The sequence below is a fragment of the Sycon ciliatum genome, chromosome 1, assembly GCF_964019385.1.
Source record: "Sycon ciliatum chromosome 1, ocSycCili1.1, whole genome shotgun sequence".
In the NCBI taxonomy this organism is placed as follows: Eukaryota; Metazoa; Porifera; class Calcarea; order Leucosolenida; family Sycettidae; genus Sycon; species Sycon ciliatum.
In genome coordinates this window covers 19,888,745-19,916,244 of record NC_088643.1, presented here as the reverse complement: position 1 = coordinate 19,916,244, position 27,500 = coordinate 19,888,745, and the positions used below count along the sequence as shown (strand labels likewise).

At 49.9% G+C, this 27,500-nt stretch overlaps 1 protein-coding gene across 2 annotated transcripts in view; it reads right to left on the bottom strand.

Moving 5' to 3' along the window:
- Positions 1–27,500, bottom strand: part of LOC135817104 (protein unc-80 homolog) — a 72,389-nt gene that overhangs the window by 37,215 nt on the left and 7,674 nt on the right. For both annotated transcript variants that reach the window (XM_065330226.1, XM_065330234.1), the window contains 20 exons: positions 27,077–27,251; positions 26,132–26,669; positions 25,290–25,365; positions 24,221–24,487; positions 23,007–23,474; positions 21,475–21,744; positions 20,511–20,636; positions 18,995–19,180; positions 17,998–18,076; positions 16,846–17,382; positions 16,142–16,353; positions 15,498–15,685; positions 13,798–13,966; positions 8,281–8,429; positions 7,880–8,087; positions 7,534–7,669; positions 6,886–6,994; positions 6,225–6,297; positions 1,305–1,472; positions 681–942 (listed from right to left, as the gene is read on the bottom strand). In XM_065330226.1, coding sequence (XP_065186298.1) covers positions 681–942; positions 1,305–1,472; positions 6,225–6,297; positions 6,886–6,994; positions 7,534–7,669; positions 7,880–8,087; positions 8,281–8,429; positions 13,798–13,966; positions 15,498–15,685; positions 16,142–16,353; positions 16,846–17,382; positions 17,998–18,076; positions 18,995–19,180; positions 20,511–20,636; positions 21,475–21,744; positions 23,007–23,474; positions 24,221–24,487; positions 25,290–25,365; positions 26,132–26,669; positions 27,077–27,251 — 4,396 coding nt within the window. The remainder of the gene's footprint in view (positions 1–680; positions 943–1,304; positions 1,473–6,224; positions 6,298–6,885; positions 6,995–7,533; positions 7,670–7,879; positions 8,088–8,280; positions 8,430–13,797; positions 13,967–15,497; positions 15,686–16,141; positions 16,354–16,845; positions 17,383–17,997; positions 18,077–18,994; positions 19,181–20,510; positions 20,637–21,474; positions 21,745–23,006; positions 23,475–24,220; positions 24,488–25,289; positions 25,366–26,131; positions 26,670–27,076; positions 27,252–27,500) is intronic.

Sequence of the window (27,500 nt, the reverse complement as noted above, 5' to 3'; positions counted from 1 at the left end):
AGGAAGGATGATCAATTAAGTCATGTCTGCATGGTCATGCACAATATGCGTGAAGGTATGATTGTTATGTGGGGCGTGCGCATGGAACCATCAAACTACACCGAAGTCCATCTCCAGTGAACATTGAATGATGAACAGGCACCTGGTCTCCAAAGGCAAGTGGTCTTACCAAACAGGTCGACAGCCCATTCAGACAGAAAAGTCTCGCCGGTTTTTCGGAAACCCGATTTTAGCAGCAAACCCTGCCGTCCTAACCTTGTAAAACCTGGCCAGATTTATATCTACCTATCATTGAGCTTATGCGGCCCCAAATGTAGCCAGGAAGAATTGCACCGGCAACACAATGCAGGATGCACTGTTGTTTTCACGATATCTACAACCGTATGTGCGAGACACCAACAAAGTTAGGGTGCCAGCTATGGATGAATGGATTGCATGCATACATGATGAGGTATGACGTGAGATTTATAAAGGACCAAGGAACTACAAGTAACGGTATAATGTCCACTAACACCACCAGTTACTAAACAATCAGCTCATTGGTCCTTTTTTTTCTTTTCTATAAATTTATCCTTGGCTCTCCATCCGAGTCCATTTATGACGTGAGACCTCAAGTAATCAGCTGGTCTCAAACACAGACTACAGTACCGCACAGTGGCAATGGAATGCACGTAACCTACCATCTGCTGACAGTGGGAATGACGAGGTGGGCCCGAGACTGGAAGACGCTTTGTCCAGCATCTGATCGATGGACGCCTCGTGCGCCAGATTGATCTCGGTGAGGTGCGTCTCCTCGCGATGCCGCTCCCTGACATGCTCGCATACCTTGCAGTCACAGTCAGTAGCATGCTTGCCGGACTGGCCGGATTTCGAATCTTCGGCTTCGGCCGTTGCCGAGTTGCCAATCAGCTCGATAGTGCCCTTCAGGTTGAATCGATGTGACTGCACACGGATACAGCACATAATGGAGCCAGACAGGAGAGGTCAAAGCTAACACATATAAGGACATCACACCATGTTAAACCTTCAACACGATCGACAGCAGCAACTGCCCGGTAGCCACCTACAATGTACATGTATGAGCGTTGAGCATAAAGGCAATCAGGATGGGTGTTTCCAGTACGAGAATCTCTTGAGCAAATACATGCAGGCACGCAAACACACATGCGCGCGCGCGTACACACACACACACACACACATACACAAGCATACGCTCCACACGCCCGTTGTGCTTAGCTGCCAACCAACTCATGGCAATTCCACCCAGCCGGAGTAAAGACAAAAGGCGTAAGCTAGCAACTCACTTGGGTTGACTTGAGACCGCTCTCAGCCTCGGACTCCATGCCCATAAGATTGCTGTTCTCATCCATCGGAGCATCGGGTGCTGCACTCCACGGTGGATATGCCAGTGGCAACGTAGCTATACCGATCAGCGGCTGCGGCAAGGATATGGCGATGTGTGTGTTGGTCACCTGCAACACAGAATACAGAGGTTTCACATCAGTTGTTGGTCATGTGACTAATTCTGTGTAGAAAGTGATCATGGTCACGTGATCAGTAGAACCAACATGCCCAACATCATGTGATCCTTGGCTGCAGGGGTTGAGTGGATTTGGAACCAACATGGCAAGGCTGTTATGCATGCATGATCCAGCGACATTATGTACGGTACAACATTTGCCGGTCACCACAGTGATTTTTGATGCTGTCGTACGCGACCTTGCTGTCATTTTCAAATCTCTGGAAATATTTAGTAAGGCTTCGCTTAGATTCATATCGATTACAGCCGTCTTGTGGGCCCGATTTATAAACTCTAAGTGAATCCGCACGGGCAATTAGAAACTGCGCATGCAGATATTTCGATCGTCAGAATGCGACATGGGAAAGTGAAGTTGCGATCTTTTTCGTTTCCTTCTTCCTCGTGGTGCCGGCCATTGGCGATTATCAGAAGTGGCTGACTTTCGAGGCTTCCTCGCAGGAGGTGCAGAATTCTTGGCAGCCCTCACGTCAATTTCATTGACAGGTCTGTCCTTTTCCTTTGTCGTAGTAAAATTTTCATTGCAGCCTAGATTATAGTTTCCGTGCCCAAATCGATTTGTATGGCCTCCTTGGACGTCCATGTCAAGCGTCTAGTTGATGTTTGCAGGATAGGTGGAGCAAAGTAACCAAAGTTCTCCAGCCTAAAACGTCAAAGGAAGACCCCTGTTGCGTCTGCCATAGGTGAGATCCATGCATGCTTTGGTCTGGATGTCAGCAAGGACAAACCAGACGTGCATCCTCTGAATATCTGTAATTCATGCAATCAAATTGTATGTGGATACAGGAAATCTGATAAAGATTTCACTGTTAGAGATGGAGGATGTGGATCACCTGTAGAGTGGACACCTCACAAACGGTCGTCTTGTTCTTTTTGTGCTGAGTTCAGCCAAGTTGGCAGACCAAAAGAGAAAGACAAAAGAAATCCACTCACTGTGAGTGTAAATGCAAAATGCCCCAAACTCCATTTTGGGAAGTAGGTGTGAAGCATCCAGATCGTCTGGCCTGGACTTACAAGATGTGAGTGAACCACAAGGCCTAGCAACACCCTGCTTCAAGGCAGATGTAGAGCTTGATGCAAGCAGCTTTACACATGATGCAGCTCGCGTGCTATTCAACTTGTTAAACCAAGCCGTGGAGGCCCCGTGTTGCAATCATTCTTTTTGCTCTGCATGCATTTGGCACTGGCTTTATGGGGCAGCCACATGTCCCTTCTGTAGGACCCCTCTTCAGACTTCTCAGTTGACTGCACCACACCCATTTACCACAAAAGCTCTAGCGGCAAGCACTGTGCATTGTGATTTCTACATTTCTAAGTATCACGGTTGCTCTGCAACAGTGAAATTACATGGTTTGCAGGCACATGTAAAGGAGTGCCCATTTAATCCCACCGTTGAAGCCCTTATGTTCCTTTGCCTCCTACTGTCAGTCCATCATTCACTGTCCAGGATGTACTGGATGCTCCAACATCTCACATTCGAGGAGATTGTAGTGGCAAACTGTTGAACAAGCTTGTGCAAAGCATGGCCGAAGATGGTGTACTAGAAGTGAGATCAAATTCTAGTGGTAGATCTCAGACCTGGATACGAGCAGCAAGTGGCACTAAGTCTACTGAAGAAGTCAGTACTAGGACTGTACAGGGGCTAACAGTTTGATGTCTCGCTTAGCCACTAACTTAGGTGTGTAGCTCGAAAGAAAGTGCTGCATCCCAGACTGCTGCATCCATTAAAGTGCCACCTAGGTCTGAAAGAAATGCCTTACTTGCAGATCCAGGCATGCTCCCCAAAGGTTCACAGAATGCGGCAGGTCTAGCACTAAAAGCCGACATGCACATGTCATGGTTTGCAATAAGGAAAATGAGAGTGTGGCTGCGGGAGTTTGGTGTATTCTTGGAATCAGAGCTCTGCACTGGTACAGGCACCCCTAAGTGTCCTTGAGACAAAGCAAGTAGAAGGGGAATTGGCAGATGAAGCAAGGAGCATGTTGGCTCGCTACAACAACTTGCTCACACAGCTTGCAAAATGCCGCGGATTGTATTCTGGTGCTTCGCGCATCACTGCAGGCCAGCTGGTTGACTTGGAAACATCCATTGCTACTTTCATGGGTACAGTCCGCACCGAAATTGTTGCACGCAAGAGAGGTAATATCACTCCTAAGCTGCACCTATTGGAGGAACATGTTGCACCCCAAATGAAACATTTTGGTGTGGGGCTGGGCTTGTGTGGAGAGCAGGGTGGTGAAGGGTTACACGCTGAATTCAACCACCTTACAGATAGGCACGGTGGTGTTGCATATCCAGTGCAGAAGTTGCTGTCCATTGCTAAACAGCATCTCATTTCAACCAATCCCAAACTCCTCACTTTAACACCCAAAGTGAAATTCAGAAAGCGCACGCATGAGGAGACGTAGCTGCTATGCCGTTAACCTTGCACTGGAGAAGTAGTATATCGATTTCCATCCCTCCCCTTCTCCAATATGAATTGCACCTCTAACAATTCATCTGTGCTTTTTCTTGTGCATGCAGATCTGGTTGATACATTCTGGCTTCCTCTTCCCCTCGAATCAAATTTTCACCAGTTGCATTCTTCGGGTTGCTGAGTCGAATGGTCTTGGTCCGAGGAAGCCGAGACGCTCCCTTCCTCCTTTATTCCCAATCGAATTCGCGCACTTCCACCGAAACTGGGTGACAGCGCCCTACTAGATGGGAACTTGTATGCAAAAGTCACTAAAAGCGCTATTTCGTTCTTATAAAAGCACGGATGACCACGATTGGCCCATAATATTATGTTGTAGTCTTTTGGACGCTGAGTCGACTGGTTTTGGTCCGAAAAGGCGATGCAGCGTTCGGCCCTTATTCCCAATCGAACACGGGTGAGTAAGCGGTCACGTGCTCATGCGTACACCAGTCATCTGGTCAGCTTTTGCAGCATTCCTGTCACTAGAGTTGAACCTTTGAACGTTTCAGTTGAACCTTGGTGTGAAAGTTGTAGCCTGCAGGCACGGTGACCAGGCGACTGGTGTACGCATGAGCACGTGACCGCTTACTCACCCGTGTTCGATTGGGAATAAGGGCCGAAAGCTGCATCGCGGCCTTTTCGGACCAAAACCAGTCGATTCAGCGTCCAAAAGACTACAGCATATGGACCAATCACGGTCATCCATGCTTTAATATAAGAACGAAATGGCACTTTTAGTGACATTTTCCATACTAATCCCCATCTACTTGTAGTAGGGCGCAGTCACCCAGTTTCGGTGGAAGTGCGCGAGTTCGATTGGGAATAAAGGAGGAAGGGAGCGTCTCAGCTTCCTCGGACCAAGACCATTGGACTCAGCACCCCGAAGACTACAACTGGTGAAAATTTGATTTTAGGGTATACTTCCCATTTAAGCTTAAACTTGCTCCTCCGCATGCACTTGCGCATTTAAGCTGGTTCAAAAATAGCTCGCCTACTAGATGTTCTCTCCAGTTCCCACTTGCCAGATTATTGATCCTTTTAAAATCCCCTCTATTCAAGTCCTATTCTCATTGGTCTCGGCTTTCGCAGGAGGTAAAGTCTCGTGACACCTATGCTGCATTTTGTTCCATTCCGCACGCGCCTACCTAAGTTGAATTGACAACGGTTTCATTGTTTTCATTGCTGGCCTAATCTTCATACTGCTCTCTCCAGGTTTGCTTTTTAATTTTTTTTTAAATTCGGCCAGTCGGTTACTATCATTTTTTTCGTCTTGGAGGTTAGACATCTACAGTACATTCATCGGAAACTGGCCCGCTGGCTTTTGAAAGTCGGATTTGGGCCGAATTGAGGATCAAAAATCCACTTTAAATCTCAAAATTCTGGGTTTTGGATCTGCTTCTCCATACATTTTGCCATGGCATACCTGTCCTAATTGTGTAAAACCTGGCTGAATTTCTATTTCCCTGTTCTTGGACTTTTCTGGCCTCAAATGTGCCAAGGAGTAAGTGCACGGGTCACACGATGCAGGATGTACTATTGTTTTCACGATATCTACAACTATGTGAGAGAGACACCAAAAAGTTAGGGTGCCAGTTTCCAATGAATGGACTGAAGTTATGGAATAAAGAACCATAATAATTGACTCCTGGACATACTCGGTTGGGTAGTTCACGGAAGGGGGCTTCCAGGTCTTCGTAGACTTCTTCTCCTTGAGAACAGTCTCTGACGACCCCTCCGAGACACAAATCCATCGTCAGAAAAACAAAACTTTCTTCGATTGATTTGAAAAAAGTGCAAAAGCACGGCACACGTCAGTACGCTGTGCGTACGCGTGGCTAAACGAGCTGTTGCGAGGCGGGTTGCTACGGTACGCCGCCATATTGATAAATGCCGCACTCCGAACAGCCGTAATATGGCTGCCCTGTGTGGTCATGTGATAGATGTGAAAGCACTCTACGCACACTATGTGTGTAGAGGACAGTCAAGCCCACAGATCCACTACTGATAGTTCACACACTAGATCTAGTACTCTCTCGCCGCGTTTCTCCCACATTTAAAGCACTCTGACTCTTATGCTTCGAGCCGGTTTTAAATTGTTTTGTCGTCCACTGGACTTCATTGTGACCGGATTGGCCAGTGAAACATATTCCGAGTATGTACGGAACATGAGTGAACCGCAGTACAGGCAACTTGACCAATCACATAATCAGTACCGCTCCACTGGAGACGTACCTTGTAGTTCCGAGGCGCTGTCTGATCTGCTCGTGCCCAGACTTGATTTCGGCAGTTCCAGAGAAACATGAACCTGCAAGTACACAGTGGTAAAAGGGGACAGCGTAATTGTCAATGTGTGCTTCAAATGCCAGAACGGAATCAAGAAAGACGCACACACGCGAACACACACACATACACACGCACACACATGCATGCATGCATGCACGCACGCAAGTACGTGGGCACGCACACACACACACACACACACACACACACACACACACACACACACACACACACACACACACACACACACAAGTACGTGGGTACGCACACACTCATTCACGCATACACACATATGCACACACACACACGCACGCACACGCACACACACACGCACACACACACGCACACACACACACACCTTGAACCTTGAAACTGCCACCTAAAGGTGATGCAGTGCCTCAAAGAGGCAAGGAGGGCAGAGTTACTTCTTGCATTTGTGTTGAGCCAGGTACTGGAGACGTGTGAACTTCCGAGAGCAGGTCGGGCATGGGATGGTGCGGCGCTCGGAGCCAGAGCTGCATGTTCTGCGGTTGCAGTTGTGCCGGACACACACACACACACACACACACACAACTGTACTTCATTTCCTGATCAGAATATCAGTGAGGCTCACCGTTTCAATGCGTCCACTCGCTCTTGTGGATCATTGGCCTTCATTGCAGACCTCATCTGCAATTTGACTTTCTCCGGAGATCGAATTCCAGCAAGCAAGAACAGGCAGCCTGATAAATAGCAGCATTGACAACATTGGCAATGAAGATGATGACGACAACAACAGCAGCAACAGCAGCAGCAGCAGGAGGAGCAACAGCAACAGCAGCAACAACGACAATGGCAACGACGACAACAACCACAATGACGACGATGGCGATGATGACAACAAGAACAGGAGTAGCAGGCGGAGGAGCAAGAACAAGAAGAACACAACACATACACACACACACACACACACACACAGTACTGAGACTCAACAATGAGACAGGGATATGCATAATATTATGATGTTGATTCTGTGGGGGTTGTCACAACAGCACCAATAGTACGCGAGGGAGGGAGGGAGGGAGGGAGGGAGGGAAGGAGGGAAGGAGAGAGAGAGAGAGAGAGAGAGAGAGAGAGAGAGAGAGAGAGAGAGAGAGAGAGAGAGAGAGAGAGAGAGAGAGAGAGAGAGAGAGAGAGAGAGAGAGAGAAAGAGGAGGGAGGAGTGCTGTGGCTAGGCTAGATTTCTGCCCCCACAACACTTGTAGATTTCTGTTCGTCTCACCTGCAGATACGGCCATTTCACGGTTAGATGCCAGTGTTTGGTCCCAGAGCGCTGGAACGATGCGGTCAAAGTGTCGGCGGGTGATCACTGAAGCCGAGGAGAGAAGCACTCTGTGCGACACGCCAATCAGATTTTCCTGCAGCAAAACAGCATGCAACTTTCCAATTCAAATTTACTGCTACAGTGTCAGAACACAACAAGCCGCTAGATTATCAAAGCGAGTGCATGCATGCCTTCAGCTGTTTGTATACATGTACTGATAGGAATAGGCTTTCTGAGCAAGCCCTGGGCTGCACAGAGAGCTGTGCAATGGTGGCTCAAAGAATGCATTATTCAACGAACTCACCGTCGACTCAGTGATATAGTCAATGCGCACTTGATCGCGCTCTCTCTCGACAGATGAAATCGACGGCACGGTGGTGTTCACGATCATCAAGTTGGCCTGGGTGTTCTGCATCGTATTTGACCGTCTTCTCCCGTTGGGCTTGGGCAGTTTCTTCATCGGATCCAAGTCCATCAGAAACGTTGAGTCAAGACCCATACCTGCACTGGAGCTATTGGGTGGGGGTACAAGCAATGTTCACACGAATACAGGATCAATGCAAAACGGCATATTTCGGAAGGTAAAAACTTTACCCATTTATAAACTTATAGTAAAGAAAAGGACCAAGGAACTACATTTTCGTTACGATGAAACTGCATGAAGTGTTGTCCAGACTTTCTAAATCCACTGTTCAGTAATAGTACCTGCCACTCTCTGCCAGTCGCTCCTCCAGATGCTTCCGAATGGACGAGTTGCTCTGGGAGCGTTTTGGCAGCCACTGCTGTGCCGGAACAACGCTGTCTGAGTCATGGTTGTAGACGTGACCAACGGCTTGAAGCAGCGCTGTTGCCTCCTGCACAATTTGACCGCACAGCACAGCACAGCATAAACACCGCACAATATCACTACACAATGTACATGTAGCTGGCAATGCGCTGCGATCAACTGGGGTATTGACACACATACACACACACACATACACACACACACACACGCACACGCACACACTACTACTACTACTACTATAGCATGACTGCCCATTGGGCAATGTCACCCCCGGAGGGGGCCAGAGTTTGGAGGGCACCGTCATTGGCAGGACTTCTGGTGCCTCGTCAAATCTTGCTGTCGTCGGAAACGCTTCGGGCAATGCATGCAGATCAGCGGCAGTGATTCCCTATCGGCTGCAGCAAGAAGTTTTCCACGGTTGCAGTTATGGCGGTTAAAACCAGCACACACACACACACACACACACACACACACACACACACACACACACACACACACACACACACACACACACACACACACACACACACACACACACACACACACACACACACACACACACACACACACACACACACACACACACACACACACACACACACACACACACACACACACACACACACACACACACACACACACACACACACACACACACACACACACACACACACACACACACACACACACACACACACACACACACACACACACACACACACACACACACACACACACACACACACACACACACACACACACACACACACACACACACACACACACACACACACACACACACACACACACACACACACACACACACACACACACACACACACACACACACACACACACACACACACACACACACACACACACACACACACACACACACACACACACACACACACACACACACACACACACACACACACACACACACACACACACACACACACACACACACACACACACACACACACACACACACACACACACACACACACACACACACACACACACACACACACACACACACACACACACACACACACACACACACACACACACACACACACACACACACACACACACACACACACACACACACACACACACACACACACACACACACACACACACACACACACACACACACACACACACACACACACACACACACACACACACACACACACACACACACACACACACACACACACACACACACACACACACACACACACACACACACACACACACACACACACACACACACACACACACACACACACACACACACACACACACACACACACACACACACACACACACACACACACACACACACACACACACACACACACACACACACACACACACACACACACACACACACACACACACACACACACACACACACACACACACACACACACACACACACACACACACACACACACACACACACACACACACACACACACACACACACACACACACACACACACACACACACACACACACACACACACACACACACACACACACACACACACACACACACACACACACACACACACACACACACACACACACACACACACACACACACACACACACACACACACACACACACACACACACACACACACACACACACACACACACACACACACACACACACACACACACACACACACACACACACACACACACACACCATTGGACCATTGAACGCCCATTGCCGGAGGCGATGATAGCGATGCTACAGCAGAAGCTGTAGTGTTGTCTTGTATGTGTGTGTACCCATTGTGCATGCCTGTTCTCTTATTTGTACTCTTCTCTTTATAGATCTAGACTATCCGTTACGGTATCCCTTTGATGATTCATCCCATATCTAGATGTGTCATGCACTGTAGTGTACCCTCAAGTACTCTACTAGATCCCGATATGGAGTACCCGCGACTGTCTTGCTGTATTATGTTTCTGGCACTACTATTTGGTTCTTGCACTGATAATGAAAAGGGTTCTTTGTCTTATGGGAGTACAACAGTTAGAACTAATGTCTTGGCTCTCTGGTTGGTCTGGTTAGACTAAAGTGCGAAACACTACAGAAGCCATAGCAGCTTGTGCTGGGATTGCACCATTCAACAGCTTGCAAGGCTGAAGAATTGACCGCCACTATTCAGCCTGGTCTACACCACACAGCTATGAAGTGGCTTTTTCTGGCCAGGGAATCCCTACTTTTTGGTCTTTTTCATTTTTTTCACGCACACACATCACACCACATACTCCGGCATGCACTGGCTGTTGGTAACCACCCAGGAGAATGAAAGAAGAGCTAGGAGAATGAGAAAGAGAAGAAAGACGTGTGTGACCATAATCGTCGGGAATCGAACCCGCAACCTACTAGTATCGATTGGAAATCGCTGCACATACCACTGCACCATATGGGGCACACACACACACACACACACACACACACACACACACACACACACACACACACACACACACACACACACACACACACATTACTACTACAACTGTAGCTTGGTTGCCACAAGGGCCACACCACTCCGAAAGGAGCCAGAGTCATTGTCAGGAGCAGAAACGGAGATGACGACTCAGGTCACTCTGTCGACGGAACTGACGGTTGCAGCGAGAACAGCGAACACCATACGACGCTCTATCAGACTTGGTTGCTCGATGGCCACGGTCGCACTTGTGACGTCTGAAACCAGGCACTGACTTGAATTGCCCATTGCATGTCACACACAAGAGAGAAGCTGGGACGTTGAGCGGAATAGGTGATGCCGGCGCGGACGCTTCCGATGGTTCCAGGGGCAAACAATGATGTACACGCAAGCCACCACGAGAGTGAAACCACCTCCTGCATGTACCACACTGCACAGCACCACGCTGCTCCTGGATGGGGAGACTTCGCTCTGCGCTACACTTGTGTCTTGCTTTGTCACCTGGCCGACGAAACGAACGGTGGCAGATAAGACAGTCCACCCGTTGAGATTGGTCATGGGAAGGACCGCCGAGGCTCGGCCCAACGGCAGACACCCGCCAGGCAGACCGATCCTGAGCAATCCCATACCAAGCCAGATGTTCAATGCCGATGTGCCAAAGATCAGCCAAAAATCACATCCCTCCAGCGACGACGGGGACCACACGCAGGCCGAGGCGACGGTAGGAAGCCAAACAACAGCTGCTTGGGCACACGAACATCCGACATGCGGGCCACATGGCCAAGCCATTCAAGCCTCCGCTTCCGAAGCCGGGAGGACAATAGCGATGGATCACCCCACATCTCTCGGAGCTGCTCATTGGTGATGCGTTCCTCCCACTGTTGTGTTCGCGAAACACACAAGATGCTACGGATGCATTGGTGGTGGAAGCTATCGAGGCGCCGGAGGTCACCCTGCAAAGGGCACCAGCACTCCGAAGCATACAGCAGCACTGTCATCACACAGGCGTTATACAATCGGTGCTTCACATGGAGTGAAAGATCACGATTAGCAAACACATCCTGGAGCGATCCAAAGGCACGCGAGGCGAGTGACAAACGCCTCGAAACGTCTCCTGCAGAACGCGCATCCGGAGTGATGACAGAACCCAGATAAACGAAGGAGGAAACATTCTCCACCACCTGTCCATGAAGCGGAATGCCAGCAGTGTCAACTGAAGTAACACCAACACCAGCCACCATAAATTTGGTCTTGGGTATACTCACAGTGAGGCCAAATTCAGCAGAAACATCCTGGAACGCCGTCAAGGCCAACACAGCATGCTCCCGCGAACCAACTACAAAGTTTGCATCGTCCGCATACTCAACATCAACAACAGCGGTCTGCTGATAGGTATGGGTTCGTCGTGCTGGGTTGAATAACTGGCCATCCAAGCGATAGTGAAATTGGATGCCAATGTCTGGGTCACGATCAGCGAGAACAGACCGCCAACGTTCAACCACCAAAGCCAGATAGAGGTTAAAGAGGATTGGGGCCATTACGCACCCCTGCCTCAGGCCGTTCTCCACACGAATTTCATCCGTGACACCTCCAGGCACACGCACCTCCGCCACCATGCCATCATGAAATGACTCAATGACCTTGAGGAGAGTCGGAGGAATACCAAGGAAAGAAAGAGCACGATACAGCGCAGCCCTAGGCACAGAATCATATGCCTTTCTCAAGTCCACGAAGATACAAAATATTTTTGTATGATGCTCGTATGCCTTTTCCACCAGTTGCCGGACAGTAAACACAGCATCAGCACAGCCACGGTTGGGTCGAAATCCGCACTGAGACTCCGGGAGGAGATGCTCGGCTCTAGATTGAAGGCGGTTCTGTATCAAGTGACCAGCCATCTTGCCCACCACCTCCAAAAGAGAGATCCCACGCCAATTGTCACAGAGCGATAGATCTCCACGCTTTGAGATTGGCACCAGCTGGGCATTCCGCCACTCCTGAGGAACATCACCTGAGGACCAGACAGTCAAAAGCAAGGCCAGCAAACATTTATGCAGCTCACTGGAGCCATACTTCACAAGTTCGGGCAGGATCCCCGATGCACCAGCTACCTTGCCATTAGCCATTGCACGTATAGCTCGACCAACTTCCTCAGGAGATGGAGGGATGGCGAGCTCCTCGTCGACGGGCCTGACCTCCAGCGTACCGAAAACGTCCAAGTAATAGAGGCTCCTGATATTAAGGACGTTTGAAAAGTGCTCATACCACCTGGACGAGATGGCCTCCAACGACGTGCATACAATGCCATCGGTGTCCTGGATGGAGTGCACTTTCATGGGTGTGATGCCCCCAAAGCATCGCTGAATCGCCCGAATGGCAGCCCAGGCACTCTTGGTATTAAACCGCTCAGCCTCCACGATGTCAGCTTGTTTACTGAGCCAGCTCTCCTTTGCGGAACACACACACACACACACACACACACACACACACACACACACACACACACACACACACACACACACACACACACACTTGAAATGATGTGGACGTATATGTAATGTGTAAGTCTGCTACGAGGATAACGCGTTATCTTGAAGTTGAAGCTGAACAATCAAAATGCACAGTGAAGAGATAAAATGAGAACCCACGGAAAGGGAATAAGATATATTCTTTTTTTAATTTGTTATGCTGAACAATCCCTGCTTGGATGACTGCTACACCATAGTTGAGTGGTCAGAGCATTGATGGCCTAAAGCGAAGGTGCCTAGTTCATTACCCGGAGGTGACAGTCAACTTTTTCTTCAAACTTTCCCCTTTTCAGTCTCTCAGACTTACTCGAAGTACGAATACTAAAAGATAATAGTTATTTAGATAACATCTCTGGGGGTGGCAAAAGACTGCCAGAAGGGATGTCGCTTCCTTCATGCAGGCAAACACAACACCCTGACCCACCTTATAGACCAGTGATATGCACTCTTTTTGGTTGCAATGCCCTTGGCAGCTTCCTGACGACACGCAGGCCTTGATAAGCATCTTGCTGACGATGTCCAGCCAAGGAAAGCAGTCGCAGTCTTGTGACTGCAGCAAGTTCTTGGGCACGCCATACGGATCCTCCAATTGGCTGCATGCGCACAGAGAAGAGAAAGCACGATCGTTGACGTTGATGTGTCTTCTCGTTAACCTATGAATTTCGGACAATCGTTAAATTTGCGACTCGTTATAATAACATGTCTTGCAGTAGTGTATCATTCTGCAGACATACATGAACAGTGCTTGAGCTCATCACGCTCAGAACTGCACTGCTATGGAACACATAGACCAGCGTTACACAGTAGGGCGAGTCCTCTGAGTTTGCGAGCTTGTGAGTGGTGGACCAAAATCACATGTACGTGTATACAGCCACCACGATGTCTTGATCATGGCAACCTAGCATGAAGGAGATATATCCGCGCAATATCTCATGTAACAAACGATTCCTTTTCGTCTTCATAATTCACTGTACTTGCCCTGAAAATTATTTTTCCACTCCCATGCGGCCAACAACGTGAACAAAGAACCTACCAGCATGCGTACATAGTGGACATGTACACCGTGCAGCACGCAGTATCAAGGCCTGTGCTTGGCTAAGGCCAGCGTGTGCGGACTCCCCGCTGGGCGCACTATGCCAGCTCCCAGTGAATGGATGGTATGGTATTTTAATTTTAATTCACCAATCGAACAGGCATATCTGCCTTCTTGCCGGGATGGCCAGAGCCAACCACGGCTCCTACTAATTGATGAATGGAATGCGGGATACACAACAGTTAAGCCAGCTTAGCAAGGGCATGCATGCTGTGTGTAGATCTTCGCGTACGACTTTCAGATGTACTATGCAGATTCAAGTAGATCAAAAACAACCAAGGTATTCATAATTTCGGTCTATGAAAGAAAGCCGTGAAAAGCACACCAACAATGAATACTGGTATAGGGCTTGAAAGTGCTACGTCACAGCATAGCAACAATTTCAAAAATTCAAAAATTGGATCCACTTGGATCCAGTTTTTGTATGGATCCAAGCACATTTCAAGCCGTCTTACTCACAGCAAGGTGATGTAACCAGTGAAACTGACTGATTTGGCTACTGGGGGCGGGGTTACAACTGGTGGCGAAGTAAAAGTCACCCCTGCATACGACATGAGTGGGTTGCTATGCACCCACATACTGAGGCAATAGCAAAGTCACACCTTAGTGGATCCAAAATAGAAATCTGATGTCAACTTAGCACTCCCTGGCCGTTTTTGACGTCATCACTTTCAAGCCCTATTAGGCACAAATACAACAATATACCGGTAAGTAGGGCTGCAACGCGCAGGGGTTTGGTCGGGTAACGAGTTCGGGTATTTCTGTCCGGGGAGCACGGGTACCCTATCGAGTATTTTTTTGACATAGTTTGTACAGTGAGTGTGCACTTGCGCTACATAGAAAGTGTGCAGTTAAAATGTAGCTGTGCTTTTCACATGCACCGTTGCAAAAACACCATACTCCAACTGCCCGATCGGGTTTTCAGGAGCAAATTGCTACCCGAATACCCGCTCTAATTACGGGTAGCACGGGCACCCTACTACCCGTTGACACCTCTGCCGGTAAGCTCGAAGACGTCAGATTTTACTTACTGGACACTGCTTCGCCGTGAGTGGTTCTCTTTCCGACGCACCGTATGCGTGAAGTCCGCACCCAGCCGCACGGTAGAAGTACTTGCCGGCGACAGGTCGTGGCGGATCTTCAGTCCGCGCCGAGCGGGTAGCTGACTCCTCAGCTTGGTCATGCGTGCAGCCGAGTTGGACGCCGACACGCTGAGCGGCTGGCATGGAGCCACCAGACAAACAAATCAAACCAAACATGTGTGTGGCTACTGTTAGATAACTGGCAGGTGTTGCCCACGCAGACTGTTCGGATACACACAACTAACATTCACAAAGGAACAGCGATACCGAATGTGTTCAGTACATGTACAGTAAAGACCCCCCCCCCGGAACGTGATGATCTTGTTGTCACAATACGCTCGCATCATGAAGTCTAGTGTATCAACTTGCCTGTTATATCAATGACCCCCACACGGCCACAAATTTCTTGATTTACAGTATTCGTGAATGACGAAAGGCCAAGAAAGTCACCATTCATCCAATATGTTTATAAAATACAGTCCGAAATGCACCTAACTAGCGAATTAACAGCGTTAACGTCCTAGTGGATCTGTCAAAAGTAAACATTGAGTTCTAGTACCAAGTCGAAGCAAAACAATGGGCACAGGCATTACCTCGGAGTCGGTCGAGTTACCGGACACACCCGAACTGCCTGACACTGCAGAGACGGCGGACGACGTCGACACGCTGGAAAAGGCCGACGACATGGAAGGCGTGCGGACGGTCTGAGCACGCAACGGTGGAGCGAGGAGCAGATCGGATGCACCGTGACCGGACGCCACCTCCAAAGCCATTGTCGGTGCTGTGTAATCCTCATGCATTTCTCCTGAAGTAGTCAATGGAAACACACACACACCCATGGCTGAAACAACAAGACGGCATCAGAGCTGTACAAACACATAACTAATAGGCTTGCATACACACATCCAACCTCTCTTCCTTTCCGTCTCTATCTGTGTGTGTGTGTGTGTGTGTGTGTGTGTGTGTGTCTCTCTCTCTCTCTCTCTCCCTCCCTCCCTCCCCTCCCCTTTGTCTGTCTGTCTGTTTGTCTGTCTCTCTCTGTCTCTGTCTCTGTCTCTGCTTGTCCGCCTGTCTCTATGTATGTCTCTATGTCTGTCTCTACGTATGTCTGTATGTCTGTCAGTCTGTCTCTATGTGTGCATGTGTGCATGTGTGTGTGTGTGTGTGTGCGTGTGTGTGTGTGCGTGCGCGTGTGTGTGTGCATGTGTGCGGGAGAGAGAGCTAACTTTAATAGCAAGGAAGAAAATCTCTGCAAAGTCCAATGGCCAATACATGATTCCTTCGCACACTGACTCACCAACCACAGCACTGGTGTGCAGCGACGTGCCCGCAGTTTCCACGGATATGGTCGGGCCACACGTGGAGCAGGGCATGGAGGCGTGCGAGTCCTCGCTCAAGCACGGCGACTTTGCGCGCACGTCCACCTGCGACATGGCGGCGGCATCGCTCGTGCTCAGCCGTGATGGCACTGGTCCGCCCGAACGCCGACGCACCGAGCCCTGATGCACGGCTGCAGCCGCCGCTGCCGCGGCAACCATGGCAAACTGCGCTTTGGGTGCGACGGCAGCTCTATGGTGTTCGGTGCGGGATATGCGCGAGGAGTGGAACGATCGTGCAGAGTCCTGGCTGACGGGCGTTCTGGCCGCGTCCTGGTTATTGAACGTTCGCATGGAGTCCTGCGTTACGGGAGCGCGCGCTATGTTGCACGAGCTCGCGCCGCGGGCAATGCCGCTGCTAGTGCCGTTGGAGACCTCGCGCAGGTATGCCGAGATTTCAAAGAGCAGTTGGCATGCTATCGGGAACAGCTGGTACGTGGCCTGCGGCGTCTTAGGCACTGGAATGGATGTGCAGATGACATTTACATGCCACGCATGCACGGACACACACGCATACACACACACGCACGCACACGCACGCACATGCACACACACACACACACACACACACACACACACACACACACATACACACACACAAGCACGCATGCATGTTTGCACACAAGAAAGTTCGTCAAGGACATACTATTGATTAAGGATGGGGCACACGCCATACACATACACATGCAATACAATACTAGACAATGCACACCCGCAGATGATGGCAGGTCCTGAAAGGACCAACAGAGTTCCAGTCACAGAGAATAAAAGCTTCAAACGGCAACTAAGGGCCTGTCGACGGCAAACACCTCGCAGCCGCAGTGGGGAAATAAAGTCTCAGGACACAGGTTTAGGCAGCCGGATGTTGTCATTCTGACGAACCACAGTGATGGATTCTTTCTTCGACCTTAGAACCTACTACTACCATGAATGGAGGGAGCAAATGAAGATGGCATCATTGAGTTAGAACCACAGTGACCATGATGTTAAGCAAGCAGATATGTAGGCACAGATACCAGTCTGTTGTTCACAGCTGACACAGCTGCAGTTTACAAATGCTTGGGGGAGCTTACTTAACTGTGGAGTCGGATTCAGACAGACAGGTCCGTCAACATCCTGAACTGTTACGGCAACGGAACGACGACTGTCCTCCTGTAACAAAGCAAGAAGAATCAGAAGAGATGTACAGACATCCGCGTGGATAACACCCTCGGGTATAGCAACTCACAGGTAGCGACACAATCTTCAGACTTAGTGACTAGTATTGAACTGCATACTTTCAACTTCACGGATAGCAACAACTCGTGAATAATGGCACAATTTTCAGACCTGGTGATCATTTGAACTGCATACTTCCACCCTCATGAATAGCGACAGCTTGGGAATAACAACACTTTTCTCATGCACGATCAAGGGTCAATATTCAATATTCGCAAGGTTGACTGCACAGGCATGTACACAGCGCTGCGCGTGTGTGATTCAAGCAGAGCAAAGCTGTTTTCTGCTGGAACGTCCTGAATTCCATGCTGGCAATGCGCAAGTGGACTTTATGCCACAGAAAGGCCACACAGCGCAGCCATCAAACAACATGCACTTGGCACCAGGACCGGCAGAAGCAGTTTTTGACTGGTGGGTCCGGCCATACCCTAGTCTTTCATACGGTTTGTGTATGGTATGGAGGGTATACACATGACTTCCTCAGCAGTACAGTACTGTCAGGCGCCGAAGAACGACCAGGCTAGATCGTTAACCAAGCACAGCATACCGATGTATACACGGTGACTCAACTGTGCATAGACTGTAATACATGAAAATAAGAACGGCCTAGGCTAGGAGTCTGACCCCCCCCCCCCAGTTCTTCGACGACCGACAGTGCTGTAAACACATGTTGATGGCCAATCAGTTGGTCCGGCCACGGCCTAACCAACCCGACCGGCTCCGCCGCCCCTGCATGTTAAAAGGCGAACAGGGAAAGAATAATACAAGCTGCCCTATCAATATCATTGCCAAAGAACATACAAATAGTACACATGACAGGAGCACACACTAGAAATGGGTCCCGTGCCTTACATGTTTTTCAAAGATCTCCTGCAGTTTGTTGGCCAGCGCCTGGCCCCACAGCCAGAAGTTGTGCACGGCAGCATCAAACGGCTGGTTCTCCATCACCATCCAGGCGGGATAGCGACGCTCGCGACAGTCCCTCACCAGCAGGGTGCACTCGATCAGGAACGCAGCCCTGGCCACAATGGGACAATTCTGAGAAGAGCAGAAAGAGAAAGTGGAAGAAAATGAAGAGCGCGTCCTTGGTGGATTATTTCTGGGCAATGCGGCACAAGGCACATTCAGTGTGCACATGTTGAAGCAAGACAATGGAAATATGTAGTATCCATTCCTGAGCACCCCCTAGCGACAGCAAAACCTCAATATCCGGGACAATTATTTTACACTTTGGGTCCCGGATGATGACCAGCATCGTGACGCGTGTGCATGCATTTCTGTATCAAGATAGGGAGCCATGCATGCATTTCTGTATCAAGATAGGGAGCCATGCATGCATTTCTGTATCAAGATAGGGAGCCATGCATGCATTTCTGTAGCAAGATAGGGAGCCATGTATGCATTTCTGTAGCAAGATAGGGAGCCATGCCTGCATTTCTGTATCAAGATAGGGAGCCATGCATGCATTTCTGTATCAAGATAGGGAGCCATGCATGCATTTCTGTATCAAGATAGGGAGCCATAAGCAGGACACTACTACAAGTATAGTAGGTGTGCTTGGTTCCCGGAATGTCCGTTCTCAGAGGGTCTACTCTACACATTGGAAAACGGCAGCCCCGTTGTACGCAGTGGTAAGACAGGCAGGCTTGAATTTAATGACATCGGTAATACTGACAGATCATGAATCAAAGATGGAAGCTGATTTTCCAACATACTGTGCTGGCAAGACAAAGCCCCACTGGGTACAATGATAAAACAACCAGTCTTGGATATCACAACATTCATAATGATGACGGATCATCCACCAATGATAGGATTGCAAGGAACACGATAACGGTCGGACATCAGACATTTTCCGACCATTTCGATTTGAATCCGGCGCTTTTTTTATTCGAACGGACAAACTGCCATTTCAAATGACATACCATATAACTTGGCGTGTCCGGTGTGCCAATATGTGCTACAGAAGCGAACATGTACATGTATCGGGGAAGGCCATTCCGTTTGCCTACTGGAGTGATATTCCACATGACTAGCTTTGCTGCATTTGTAAAGCATGTCTATAGCTGAGTGGAAGGGAGAGTTGCATAGTCAGGAGCCAGGACCATGCTAAGTGGAGGGAGAGTTATAAAATTAAGATCTTGCTGAGTGGATGGGAGAGCTGTAAAATTAGGACCACGCTTGGTGGACGGGGACAGTTGCAAATCAAGACCACGCTAATAGAAGTAGATGGGGAGAGTTGCAAATCAGGACCACGCTAGTGGAGGGGAGAGTTGCAAATCAGGACCACGCTGAGTGGAGGGGAGAGTTGCAAATCAGGACCACGCTGAGTGGAGGGGAGAGTTGCAAAATTAGGATCATGCCTTACAAGGTCCAGTGTGGCAGCGATGAGGTTAGCGTCCGGCAGGCTGCCACTTTCCGAGCACTGCAGTAGAGCGGCCAGCGACACCAAACCGGTGTGCATCTGATCGCTGTTAATGTTGGAGAGGTAGGACTGTACACATAGGCATACACACGAGACCGCACACACACACACGCACCCATGCACACACACACACCCATGCACACACACACACACACACACACACACACACACACACACATGCACACACACACATGCACACACACACACACACACACACACACACACACACACACACACACACACACACACATACGTATGCACACATAAGCCCATACACATACGGACACACACACATGTGCGCACACACCCACACACACACACACACATACACACACACACACACATACACAAGCGAGACCGCAATTACATGTACGCACACACATGCACATGAATGCACAAGTAGGTACATGCATGTATACACATATACATGCATACATGTACATACATACATGCATGTATACACATACACTTGCATACATGTACATACATACATGTACAGTTTTGACATGAACAGAAGAGGTGCATTTGAGCAACAACAGCACCGCTGATACAGCATCGACGAGTAATAGGTGAACAGCGGCAGAGTGGGGTGAGGGGCAGAGATATTAGTGAACAAGGAACACTTCTTTCATACATATTCTTGCCATGCCAGTAAATACGTGCCGAGACAGGCTTGGAGAAGATGTGGTGAGAGGGACGGGGGCATAAGCCCGACGTGTACTGGAAAGCTGTATCTCCATATTAACACAAAACCCCAAATTCGAATGGTTGAGTGCATCTACTGCTACCGACCTTCTTCAACCCCAAATACTCTGTTACTAATCACATCGGTTCAAACCACTGGGATTTTAACCAAGAAACCCCTGGGGAGGGGGGGGGGCTGGGGGAAATCCCCGGTGTGCCCTACCTGTGCGTTGCTGCTGTCGGAAATTTCGTTCCGCTTGTTGCTGCTGTTCTCATCCGTGTTCTCGCGTGTCAAGATGGGTATTTTGTTGTGCTGCTGGGTGTGGCTCGGCTTGGGCGTCACGGGAGCAGAGGTGCTGAATGCCGACTCCGTCTGAATGGAATCCCTGCCACTGCTGCCACCACTGCCGCTCGATTCCGTCTTGTTGCCCTTCCACCAGATGCTGTCGGGGATGAAGTTTCGGAAGCGCGACGTCTGGCTGCGCTCTCGGCCCTGAGAGAAATACAGACCAAGCAACGGTTAGGCGTAATGCAGCAAACATACCATACTGCACTTAACACAGTGCCCCCCCCCCCCCCCTCCCACCACTATCATCATCGCCAGCAGTAGCTCAATCAGCATTGCCCCCCCCCCCCCCCCCCCTTCGCCACTGCCAGCTCAGACAACACAGTAGCTCAGACAACACAGCCCCTCCCCCCCCTACACACACACCTCCACCACCATTGCCAGCAGGAGCCAGTGGCGGATCCAGGACTTGGCCGAAGAGGGGGCCCAAGGTATCCGCCCCCCCCCCCAAAAAACAAAACAAAAAATACAACAACAACAAAGTCCTGAAGTTGTGAAGAGCTGTTGTATTTTAGGGTCCGGCGGATTCTGCCGGCAGAAAAATTGGCAGAATTCTGTACTTTTTCTGGTAAGTTTCATGGATGTTTGGTATGTGGATAAAAAATGGAGCAGAATTCGAGGAATTGCCCGCCATAGGGTTTGTATGGTTCTGCCAATTTCACTGCTTTTCGAGCAGAATATGCCACCTTTTCGAGCAGAATCCGCCGGTCCCTAGTTTTTTTCCATTCTCACGACATTTTCAAACTGCACTGGAACATTTCCACTCGACAGCGGCCGCGACGGACCTTTCGACGGCTCTCCAACGCGAGCTCTCTTATCTACCGGTCCACTGAAGAACGACCTGATGTCAGACCCTTTCCTCTTCATCTCATATCTGAAGGTAACCCGTTGGCTACAAGCGAAATAGAGAGCTAGAGAGCGTTTACTTGTAGTTTCTGACAAGTGAAAAAGAAAAAAAGGAAGGACGAATTCGACAGCACCGTGCACCATACAGGACTTCAGCCCAACGCGATCGCTGCACTATGTACCAGGCCCTGCATTTTTGGCACGTTTTTCACATGTTTGAAGTGCGGCCGTGTCCTCAGGTCGCAGTGCGTACAGTAGTTGTACACCGGTACACAGCACGTTGACTAGTACAGACTCAGTGCGTGACACCATGTACCGGAGTGACCGGACACGTATAAAAGTACCCAGCACGCGTGACCCACTTGACACGCCAAGTCATTTCGAGCGCTCATTCTACAGTCTACTGTAATCCTAGACCAAGGTCGAAATTTTCAAAGGGGGGGCCCAGGCCCCCTGGGCCCCCCCCTGGATCCGCCACTGGGAGCTCAGCAACACAGCAAAAGCAGGGGGACACCTCCACAATCTTAAAAGCCATACGGGGCTGTGCGCTTAGGCTAGCTCACCTCAAAATCATCCAAGACCAGGGACTTGCCCGGCAGGGTGAAGCTCCGATTGCGGTTCGATCCCAAGTGCTGGTACTCGGACATGTCCTTGATTTCCACGCAAGACGAGAGGGCCGGAACGGCCTCCACGCTGGCCCCCTTGACCAAAGTGACAGTGCGGCCGGCCACCAAATCAGACTTCTTCGGCGGCTCGGCGGCAGCCTCCTCCGGTACTGCGGGCGGCACGTTGGCCGGTTTCTGTCCGATGCAGTAGCTTGACACGGCCACAGAGGCGCTGGACGAGCGCCCAAAGGGAGAGTGCTGCGAACCCGACGACGTTTTCGAGCTCCTCTTGGCGGCGGACGCCTGCGGCTTGCTCGGCTCGCGAGGGCGAGTTGACAGCAAGCAGTGGAGGATGACGCTGCGCAGCACTTTGTCATGATTGCAGTTGGCAAACGCCACCAGTCGACACGCTTCCTTGGCAGTCATCTGCAGCAGTGTCACAAATAGCACAATACAACAGCAAAGTAAGCAGTGAATAGCAGTTCTGTATTCCCCTAGAAATGTGCATGTGTCTCACCATTTCAAACTGAACTTGCGCGATTTACTGTAATTACACAGTGAAGCGATCTGGCGGAGACCAGAAATGGGGGGGGGGGGGGGGGGGGTGCCTTCAACACAAGGGTGATCTGTAGCTGTGGAAAATATGGCACTTACCTTACTAGAACAGCAGGAGGTGTGTGTGTGTGTGGTGTGGTGTGTGTGTGTGTGGGCGGGAGGGGGGGGGGGGGCTGTTGTATTGAATGATATCATACATTTTCAAGGATTCTCCCAAGGCAAATGGACGCCTATCAAAGGGAGTCTCCTGGGGAAAGGAAGTGAAGGTGGCTGTTATGAGAGAGGGAGGAAGGGACATGACAAGGTGAAAAAAGGTTGTGTCCTGGCAGTGGACACCTGTCACAAACTAAGAAAAATAAGGTTAGACTGTATCAGGGCTCTTGCAGCGAACTGTGCACGACCTGTACCAAGACCAGATTACCGACAGCCACATGCCAGTAGATAGGCCAACATGGATACAAGCAACAAGCAAACAGTGAGTATATACTGCCCACACTTGAACAGATCGCCAGGAAAAGCTCCACTCTAGTCGCAGCGTACATCATGTTGACCTCAATAGGAACACGCAAGCAAACGTTCACAAGAACCAACACAGTAAGATAGAACTACCAGCATACCTCGTTAACTGGTGCCATCATGTCAACTCTTCCTAGCTGGGCAACAAGAGGACGCAATGTGTGCTTGAGAATGAACCCGTCTAACTTTGCCACGTTGAACTTGATTGACGGCGGACCAGTGGGCTGCTCGGCGGAGTGCGAGCGGATCAGCTTGCTGCGCGAAGTCTCAAACCAGTCGCCGCTCATCAGCTTGTCCTTGTTGAACCGCAGCGCCAGAGACTTGGACTTGCGCAGGCGGCGGCGGCGCGTATCCACAGAGCCAATGGACTGCACAGGTACACAGGCGGTACACACAAACACACATGCATATACACACAGACACACAGACGCACAGACACGCACGGGGATGCACACTCCGTCATACAGGCACGAATGGGCAGCAAGGAAGACCTTTCCAACTGAAAAAGCAGGTCGGCATGCTCCTATGTCGATGGCGGCGTAGAGAAGAATTTAGAGTGGCGTCGAATATCAATTGCCATGGTGGGACCCTTCACCAGAGGAGCAACCACTCTCTACAAGGAATATACACAATTCAAGGCCAGGGGCATTTCACCAGTCACCAAGGACATCAGGCCCCCTGCCAAACAGCCCAAAGGACATGTTCTCCTGTCGCGTTAGCAACTCTAAGGTTAATGCGCTTTGCATTTCCTCATCTAGAGCCCTTCTCTTCTTCTAAGAGCCTTGGCAGGATGTCATAATATGACATCCTATGTATATTATACATATAGATAGCGGACAGGCATGTACATGTACATGTACAGTAGAATTCCCCTTATCTGGGGCAAGTCGGGATAGGGCACTGCCCGGAACTTGGAACATGCATACTGTTCGCATGCAAGTAGCGACGCTTTATGCCAATCAATTTGCGGTGCCGTTTTCGTTAAAAGTCATTTTTGCGACCTAAGAGGGATCAGAAAGGCGCCTGGTAGATGGGAGTGACCGGGTCTGGGGAGTCCGGGCTAAGAGAATTTTATTGTACTACCAAAAATGCCATCACACCAGCAAAATATACACCAGATAGATAGAGGCACGAGAGGAAATGAGACTGGAGAAGTGCTCATCCACCTACGTCGTTGCTCTTGCTGATGTCAATGGCGTTGGCGTGTTTCAAGCGCTTCTCCGTCGGTACGCCAGAGTCCTTGTCACTGCACGGCAACACAACAGCAGATAGACAGGCAAATGAGGAGTACTGTAACGGACATTGATATCCGTTGGCAAGTCAAGCAGCCGCGTGGCGCTGGCCGTGCAGCCGCGAGCACTGCTGGGTCATTTTTACAGCGTGTACACGTGAACTACAGTGCGTGTACGTGCTAAAAGCAGTAAGGGTGCCTGCCCCGGTCATCCCATCGGATTTCAATGTCCACGACAGTAGGAGATGTGAGCTCCTAATCACAGGTTTCGACAGCTGATGCACTCACCGAACACATACATTGAAACAATTCAGTGGAATTCTTTGAGCACCCTGTATTGCACTGTACCAGTCATTGCACCCTGGATATCCGGTATCTTGGCTATACAGTACAGATTCTCATGGCCCTTGGGGTATGTGATGCTGAACGTCCCTGTACAGATTCTCATGACCCTTGGGGTATGTGATACTGAACGTCCCTGTACAGATTCTCATGGCCCTTGGGGTATGTGATACTGAACGTCCCTGTACAGATTCTCATGGCCCTTGGGGTATGTGATACTGAACGTCCCTGTACAGATTCTCATGGCCCTTGGGGTATGTGATACTGAACGTCCCTGTACAGATTCTCATGGCCCTTGGGGTATGTGATACTGAACGTCCCTGTACAGATTCTCATGGCCCTTGGGGTATGTGATACTGAACGTCCCTGTGCATGTACGCACCGCACAGAAAAAGACTGAAGAGATGAAGAAAAGAGTCAAGAAACAGTGGATTCTTACCGGTACTCGCTGATCAAGCGGTCCTTCAAGCTGGAAATATTCCGAATGGGGCGGCTAGCCAGATTCATAATGAACTCGCCGGCACCAGATGCCGAGTCGGGTAGCAGGTTGTGCAAGTGCTTCCTCAGGCTGCCCGTGCCATTATACCGCTGCTTGATCGAAGAGTTGGGACTCTTGCTGGACTTGTCGCCGGTTCCGGACTGCGCTTGTGTCTCCTTAGCGCTGCTCTCCGCCATCTGGTCTTGCGCGGGCTTGGAGCGGCTACACACGCCCAGTAGGCAGTGCAAGCAAAACAAGGTCTTCTCGATGGGCGATACCTCGGCAAACGTGTTCAGATGCAGCCGCATTGCCTGGCTATCGATGTGGCACATGGCTGTGAACAGGCTGCGGATCTGGTGGTGGAAGTTGGCGCCCTTGAGGCCCTTCAGGCCTTCCCGACAGTTCTTCTGATAACAGCCGCACCGAACGGTCACCTCCAGCAATGCCGACAGAATCTTGTGGAACAGCGCTTCGGTCTGTGGGCTCAGCAGCTTCCCATCTGTATGAACAAGGAGACATTGGAACAGTCCAGGGAAATGAGGTAGATTGAAAGAAACCCTACTGTATCTAACTACAGCACACACTGGTTAAGAACCAGTCGTAAACAATCACTGCTCTGAGAGACCGTCACCTGATCTGAATTCCCGAGATCCTGATGCACAACACTCAACCATACAGCCTAGGGGAAACCCTATTCAAAATTCTATTCAACACAATCGGCATCAGTTTTCACTCAAGGTTGCAGTGCACTGGACCATGTAGTCCCTCGACAGGCCAGGCATGTGGTCCCGGAGTACAACACTCAATCATCATGCGGGAACCCATCTACAACACAGTCCACAATAGCTAGAAACAGATTATTCTAACAGAGGAACAGACAGAGAGTAGCACATGCATGCACTGTACCTTTAAGGACCAAGCTCTCATCACTCGCTGAGTTAGTCAGCAGAGACTCAGTCTCGTCGTGAATCTGCTTGCACATCAGCTCAATGGCGGTCTGCAGCAGCTGCAGGGAGGCAAACTGGACTTCCTCGTCCACCTCTTCGGGCACATGCATGCTGACGATTGTATCCACAACACTCTGCAAAGTCAAGACAACACAGCAAAACACAGTGATGCTCCCAATGTGGACACAGCAGTGCCACATACGGTGTCTACAAAACATGCGCTGAGAAACTCATCTGTATGTACAATGTCATGTATTACCCATAAGGAACAATGAGGTGCCTTGGGGGTTACAGATAAGAGTCCTCCGGCTCAGTAGAGTGCTCAATATTCATTCGAATAGAGCTATCGTACACGCACGTCACAGAGCACCACACATCATCCG